The sequence below is a fragment of the Crocuta crocuta genome, unplaced genomic scaffold (assembly GCF_008692635.1).
Source record: "Crocuta crocuta isolate KB4526 unplaced genomic scaffold, BGI_CrCroc_1.0 scaffold144, whole genome shotgun sequence".
Lineage (NCBI taxonomy): Eukaryota > Metazoa > Chordata > Mammalia > Carnivora > Hyaenidae > Crocuta > Crocuta crocuta.
Window position 1 is genome coordinate 2,268,223 of NW_027529669.1, and position 8,052 is coordinate 2,276,274.

Below are 8,052 nucleotides of genomic sequence, written 5' to 3' on the forward strand. Positions count from 1 at the left end.
CATATCCTTCCGGTCATAGGTTAAATGTCTCTTCCTCATGGAAGTGTTCTCTGACCCACCTTGGGATGACACACTCTCGTATCGCCCTCTCCTCGTCCTTTATAAGCTTCTCCGCACTGTGCTTAATTACATGGTGACTTGTGCCATTGTTTGTTTAATGTCTGTCTCTCCTGCTAACTGCTTCTCTTACTGCCCCATACGGGGAGCCTAGAACACAAGAGGTGCTCGCAAAGTGTTTTTGAATGAATGACTGAAAAACAACAACAAATGAAGAAAGGGTGAAAATGTCAGGCGCTGAGTGTGCTCCTCTTATAAGAAACACGTCCATTCCAAGACCCAGTGACCGGCTCACCCCCATCACTCCCTGTATGGATACTTAGCATTTAAACCTCTGTACACAGAGTGTGACCACACTACACAGCTTTTCCAGGACAATTCTATTTCTTAACAGTGTGCTATTATTAACAACACTTACTTTTACTCACCACACCACCTGTTTAGCTAATGAATTATATGGACTCTGTGCGTATATACCACACTTTCATTACACTTGAACCATCTCTTTCTCTCTCTATAGAGGTGAATTGACAAGAGACAGCTACTCTGTTTTGGTGGCTGTGGTATTAACAACAAGAGCTTAAGTTATTAAACTGAGCAGCTTTAATCTGAGAGGTCTCCTGGAGCAGCGGGGATTATTGTATGTTTACCCCAGACAGCACTGCTATTCCAAAGAGCTAGAGTTTGCTCCCTGAAATGCCCACACCGGTCTTGTTGCCTCTCTCTGGACCCACTTCCTAACCGTGAAAGATGTGATGGAGTTTTACTTGGAGATCGACCCTGTCACCTTGAACCTGATCATCCTAGTAGCAAGCTACGTCATCTTACTCCTGGTATTCCTCATCTCCTGCGTGCTGTATGACTGCCGAGGCAAGGACCCCAGTAAGGAGTACGCTCCGGAGACCACTCTCGATGCCCAGCCATCCATCCACTTGGTGGTGATGCAGCAGAGCACATCAGGGGACCTCTGGGCAAGGAGGCCCAGCCTTCATTTTGGTGATTCTGCTCCATTAGGGAAGAAAAGCACAATGGTGTGAGGCTGGCCAAGGGCTACTGAAGAGAGAGCACTAGACATTCTGGACAAGCTGTTCTCCAAGTGGCCGTACCGATCCTGCTTGGCTATGTAAGTGGGAGTTCTGCCTTACCTTCTACGTTCTCATCACCCTCTTTGTGGAGGAAGCAACCATTTAAGGTAAGAAGCCCAATGTGGCCTTTGGTCAAGTTCTACGGATGCAAAACTTTCATTAACACTATTGTATAGTGACGTTGGTTGTTGGTCCCTTTGTGGTGATGCTGTCCTTGCCATTTCTAGGAGAGATTGACATTGGATCGGAAACTCTTTTCTTCTTCCCTGCTAGGTTCTTTGGCTGGTCTAATAATTACATTGACATAAAACAGATGAATAGTTTAATTTTTATCTATGGAAAATATGAGGCTCAAAGAAGTGACCAGAGCAGGCTGATTTTATGTCCTTTAACCAAAATAAATAAATAAATAAAAATAAAAAAATAAATCTGTGAAGAGTTGACAAAGCAAAAGCAAAGAAGTTTGGAAAAGTTTGGGTTTGGGATAGTAAATTAGTGAAGATGCAATAAAGTTTGTGGATATAGCTTTCTTGGTCCCAAATTCCCTATTTCTGGTGACAAGAATGCCTTGTGGCACCTCCCCCCCAGGAGATTTATTTCCTGCTTTCAAGGAAACAAAGGAGGATCAGAGCATCCTTCTAGCACCAGCTCTTTTTCAAGTAACTTTAATTCAAAATAATCAATATGCCCAAGTGTCATATTTTGGGGTGGCCTCTTCCACTCCTCAAACTTTAAGAAAAGTTTTAAAACACAGAAGGCAGTAGTGTGTGTGTGTGTGTGTGTGTGAGGAGGAATGAGCCTAGCTCAAATCTATCCTGTACTTAGCAAATTCCCTCTTTACAAGGCAACCATTGACTTGTCCAAACTTAAGAATATTATTCTTTGTATACATACCAGCTCCTCCCATGCTACTCCCCCACATGAGTCATGGGGGCCGCAATCATCTTAGAGCATGGAGGCTAGCCGACAACGCTTGGAGCCTGGGTTCAAACCCTATCTCCTCCATTCACTTGGTGTGTGACCTGAACCACCTCTTTGTGCCTAAAGACTCATGGTAAGACCTCCAGGCTGTTTGGGTATTTGAGTTATTTCACTGAAAGTACTTGAAACCGTTCTTGGCACATAAGGTTAGCTTTTTACTCCTGATTATTAATATTATTAATTTTTAATATCATTAATGTTACTCCCTTTCATACTTCTCATCGAGATGCTTAATCTTCAGAACTGTTCCAGAACAAAGTTACTGAAGACTCACCACAAAATGTTCAGGTTCCATATTGTTTTAGTCCCCTCCCCCCAGGAGTGCTGCTCTTTCCCTTTCTTTGCTACTGTTAACTAATAAATTTGTTTCCCTGCTCATTCATCTATTTCCATAGTTTTGAATTACTACTTCCATTGTATGTTTTTATCACTCCTCTTTTCCCCAAACTCAAAGTAACTTGCATATCCACTTAGTGATTCATTAAACCCCTTCTTCCAATAAGGGTCTGAATAGAAATACAAAGAAATGAGTGTGTCATGACTGCTGCCCTCTGGTCTTTGCTGCCTGAAAGAGAAAGGAGGAGTCGGGCATGGCTTAGCCGGTGACAGACAAGAAAGCTTGCAGGTGCTCTGACAGAGGTCTACACAGAGTGCAGGAGTCCCTAGAGACAGAAATGCCTACTGTCTGTGCCTACACAGAAGGGGCTCAGGAAACATTTAAATAATGTTGAATGGCCAACTTCGTCTTAGATTCAGACATCAAAGATAAGATTATTCGTCTTGAAAAATAAGCAGCTATTTTCTGGAAGGACCAATGTATGTTGGGGGCTTGAGGTGTAAGCCAAGAAATGCCATTTGAGATAGAAGGAATAGCATAAACAGAGCTTGGAAGCAGAAATTGTAGAGTTTACTAACTATGAAAGTCTGATGGTTTCCCAAACTGTTAAGAAAAAGTGAGAAATTAAATTTCAATTTATCCTAGAGAAAATGGAAGAGGAGGGACGAGCCCGTTCTGCTGTGCCCATTTCAGCAATGGGCATGGCTTTACCTTGGGACTGTTAAGTAACCACATGAAAAATAAAGATAATCCCAGTTATTTTGTCCTCAGATTTTTAAATGTGTATTTCAAATTCTGTTTCACATCTTATCAGAAAATTTATATTTTCTCTTAAACATATGATTTTAAAATTATATTGAAAGTCCTACAGAGAGGTTTTTTTTATGGTCGAGAAGTCATCTTCACCCTAATAATGAACATGTAAAATGAATAGGAAAAGACAGTAAACTCATAAGCAGCTTCTAAGAACCTGCCCTTTTCCCCTAGCATGAGCTTCAGCTGGGCTAACCTTCTTATTCCTTGTCCTTGTTATGGGGATATATACATCAGTGGACACAAAAAGATGTATCCATGGAGAAGAAAAGTCAGTAGACCATAAAAAAGTGATAATAATAGTTAATTTAGTTTCTTGAGAAAGAGAAACACTAAATGTTAAATTCTTCTTTTTTTGTTGTTAAAATTTCTTTAATGTTTATTTATTTTTGAGAGAGGAGACACACACACACACACACACACACACACACACAGACACAGAGTAGGGGCAGAAAGAGAGCAAGACACAGAATCCAGAACAGGCTCCAGGCTCTGAGCTGTCAGCACAGAGTCCAACATGGAGCTCGAACCTACCACGAGATCATGACTTGAGCTGAAGCCGGACACTTAACTGACTGAGCCACTCAGGCACCCCTTTTTTGGTTAAATTATTTTTTAAATTGTTATTGTTCATATTGTTTACTTTATTTATTGCTTATTTATTTTTTAGAGAAAGAGAGACACACATACATAGGGCTCAAGCAGGGGAGGGGCAGAGAGAGAAGGAGACACAGAATCCAAAGCAGGCTCCAGGCTCTGAGCTGTCAGCACAGAGCACAAAGTGGGGCTTGAACCCACAAACAGCGAGATCATGACCTGAGCTGAAGTCAGACCCTTAACCTACTAAGCCACCCAGCTGGCCCAAATTCTTCTTATTTTAAAGCTAAGAATATGAAGTAAACATTCATTTGACATTTTTTAATGGAAATATTTTCATGTATGTTTCAATTCCATACTGGGGTCAGTTGAAGAGGAAAGATTAACACAGAGGATAGAGAAATAAATTCCAAGGAGAAGAAACAACAACAACAAAAACACACCAAATAATAGTAATAATAACAACAGATAAGAGGAGCAGAAATAAAGCCAGGGGAGAGAAACCAGAGAAGGAAACTAAAAAGACTCTAAGGTGGACATCGGAATACAAGGTATTAAGCTTTTCTCCCAAGCTTCTGGTTCATTTGATTTCTGGTTCATTCAATTTGTGTTCTTCAGGCAGGAACCAGCGTCTCAGCATTTAGAACAATCTTTTATGTCCAGAATGTATGCTTAAAATCATATGAGAGCTACAAAAGCCTTTCAGAATTTTGCTAATGAGGAAAGCAGCCCGGAAGGAAGATTGCTGTCCCCAAAAGGAGTTGGCTTCAGAGCCGGGACCAATATCTTCTTATTCCCTTTTCCCTTTTCCCATCCTGCCCCCACCCCACCCCACCCCCACACAGGGCTATTTCTACAGCACCATCTCCTGACTGCTCATATTGTAAAACTTCATAATTTATTTCTTATCTTTTAAATAAAGCCTTATTTCCCAGTGGAATGATTTATTGCACAGCTATGAAGTTGTAACTAATGTTTTCAAACCCGGTGGAATGGATTGCTGGCTGGAACCAAGAAGTCCCTTTAACAGTCAAATACAGTCTTATTTTTATTTCCTGATTGGATTAGCATTTTCTTAGTCCACCTCTTTTCAGTACATTATTCTCCCATTACGCACAATTTGTATAAAAGCAAATGCAACATTGTGGCCTGACTCTCAAATGATAGCTGTGGGAAGGCCACAAGCAAAATGCTTCCACAGCAAGAGAAGGGAGGGAGGGAACGGAGATGTATCACAGATCTGTTACATGCCAGATGCTTTGGATTCATATCTCATTTAATCCTCACTCTCCCCTGTGAGATGGACACAATGAAAACTCGTTAAAGATAAGGAACTGAAGGTCTAGGGAAGCCCTAAGGTTCATGCAAGGCCACATGGCTGATTACACATGGGAGACAGGATTTGAAGTCAGCTCTAAATGTGTGGTTTTCTGCTACCTGTTTTCTCCCAGCTGTTCCAGAAGAGTAGCTAGCCGGTGTTTGTTTCACATCACCTCTCCCGCACACTTGAACTGCACACCCAGGAAGTTGCCCCATAAATATCTGCTAAATAATCTGATGGCCTTTCAGATTGTCTCCTCTAAATAAGATAGCCATAGCTTCCATCAGAGGAAAATAAGTTGCTGTAATTTGGCCAGAACATTTTCTCTTGGTGTTATAGAAGTCACCAAGATGGAGTGGTCCAAGATGGGCTTTGTACCAGAAATGTGCCCCTCTGTCACTACATGCTGTTCAGCCTTTCAGGCATCACTTAACTTCTTAAGCCTTTTCCCTCACCTTAAAAATGATTATGATGTTAAAGTCAGCGAGGCTTAGAATAATATACATAAAGTATCTGGTGTAGATAGGATTTCAACGAAATGGAGGCCATCATTATTATACCAGAAGATATGGTGAAAATAAGTAGGGACCTTGTCACTTGAAAACCAGATAGTAGGGCAGGTCCAGGCTCATTTATGGGAGCACTGAAAAGAAGGAGTGTGAGGTTGAGAGTTGTCACATGCAGTAGAAATTTGGGCCTAAGGGAAAATGTCTGTGATCGGCTGAATTGTGTCCCCCTTCCCCAAGTTTATATATTGAAGTCTTTACCCCAGTATTCAGGAATGCAATCTTATTTTGAAATAGGACATTACCAGTGTAATTAGTGAATACAAGGTCCTAAGAGTGGACCCTTAATCCAATATAACTGGTGTCTTTATAAAAAAGGGAAGCCTGGACACTAGCATGCACACAAGGAAAAGAACAGGTGAAGATTAGAGTCATGTGACCACTTGCTGAGAAACCACCAGAAGATAAAGAGGAGAGCATAGCCCTAGGAGGGAGCATAGCCTTGCTGACACTTTGATGTGAGACCTCCAGCCTCCAGACTGTGAGAAAATACACTTCTGTTGTTTAAGCCACTCCGTTTGTGATACTTTGTTAAGACAGCCCTAGCAGAATAATACTGTGTCTAAAGGGAATGCTTAGTACAGATGACGGGATGCTTAACATTTCAAGGCCCTTTAGGATAAGTGACATTATTCCTTTGGATGTGACAGCAACATGTTGAGCTGGGGCCTTGGGCAGAATCTAGAAGGCCAAACTTTGTCAGAGTTATGTAAGAAATCAACCCTGTGTAAGCAGAGTAACCATTTGTTGTGTTTTTAAGGAGGATAGAATACAGGAGGAAAATGTCTCTAGGAAGAAAATGTGCTTGTGGTTTTGCTAGATACAGTGTGAAGGATACTTGTTAAAAGTGAGGAACTCTCAGTTCTATAAAGAGGAGCAAGGGACGAGTCGACAAAGAAAAAATGTTATGGAGTCCATGTGCAAATCTATTGGGTTGAAACAAAACAAGATCAGAGCTAACCCTAAAGAATCCCAATCCTTCCAAACAATAACATCCATAGATTATATGTCTATCGTGTCCCATAAATCCTTTAAAAACCACTTAGTGAGTGCCTGCTTCTATTATTTAAGATTTAGTGACAATTTGTAGGGGGAGGAATAATTATTCTTATTTTAGAGATGAGGGAGTTTCAGATTGTCTTGCATAAACCTTTCAAATAACAGAATGGAATGAACAGAACCCAGGGATTCTGATTCAGTCTTGAGTTTGCCCTGTAATTCCATAGCTACCCAGAATCTATGCAGGGTAAGGGTGGGATTCAGCAAGCTGGTTGCAGAAAGTCCATGCTTTTGTGAACGTCTCTCACTGCCTAACTTCTGGGACAGCATGAATAACACAGTCCTCTTGATTAGGGCAAAAGTCTCCAAGTACTAGAGGGTAGATAAAGTTCAGCACGACTCAATAGAATCAAGGACAGCCTTTTTTCTCATTACTTCATCCTCCCTGAGAACACTAGTAACTATAGAAACTGAAAGCATGTTTTTTATCTACCTTGTTGTAACAGTTCATTTGGACTTTAACCTTCTTGGGCCATCAGTGTTTCAGATAAGGGCTTTGTGACACCAGGATTGAGAAAGATCTCAGCTATTTCACATCTTCCCGAGATAATGGGAAGTTGTTTGCACATATTTATTTTTTGGTTCAGGTCTTCTCTCTAGTTAGCTGTTATTTAATGAAACACCAGCCCTGTGCTGAGATCTACAAGCTCTCTGTTTGACACAACTCCAGCCTGGTGGCCTTGGTTGCAATCTCAAGCTGACAGAGGTGCGAGGCTCAGGAAATACTAGAAAGATGAGGACTTGTTTGGAAGGATGAGTGAGACCAAGGGAGAGAAAAGCGTGCCTCCCCGAGGGAGAGCTTAAAATTATCCAAGAGTGGCTCAACGGAAATGTGGCAGTGGAATTTGGATTCTGAACTGTTTGTCAGATCAGATGAAGACATTCTTATCAGGGCAACTTATCAGTGAAAAGCTGCTTACCATTAGAGACAGGAGGGAAACAAATATTATCATAAAACTTTGGAGAAAAACACGTGTGTAACAGTCCTCATACACATGCTCAGAAGGAAAAGTAGATCTAGATGAGGAAACAATGGTTTTGTCAACGTCAACAAGACTGAATTTGATAACTCTTGCCATCAAAAAAGTTTCCCTATATTTACCCTACATCCCTTCTGTTCTTACACTTTCCATTCCTTTTCTCTCATTTACCTCTTTTGGGTTTGATAAAGAAGCACCGTTTATACAGTGATTTGTACAAACATGTCTCCTGAAAGAATGCAGTCAGATGAAATCA

General features: G+C 41.1%; 1 protein-coding gene across 1 annotated transcript; it reads left to right on the plus strand.

Annotated features, from left to right (window-relative positions):
- The first annotated feature begins 812 nt into the window (after positions 1-812).
- On the plus strand, positions 813-1,094 carry SMIM36 (small integral membrane protein 36). Its single transcript, XM_077762838.1, has one exon. The coding sequence runs from the start codon at positions 813-815 to the stop codon at positions 1,092-1,094; it is 282 nt and encodes a 93-aa protein (XP_077618964.1).
- Positions 1,095-8,052: the final 6,958 nt, after the last annotated feature.

Bases quoted from the DNA above. Each gene is read 5' to 3' on its own strand.
- SMIM36 (XM_077762838.1), top strand. From the start codon at position 813: ATGGAGTTTTACTTGGAGATCGACCCTGTCACCTTGAACCTGATCATC.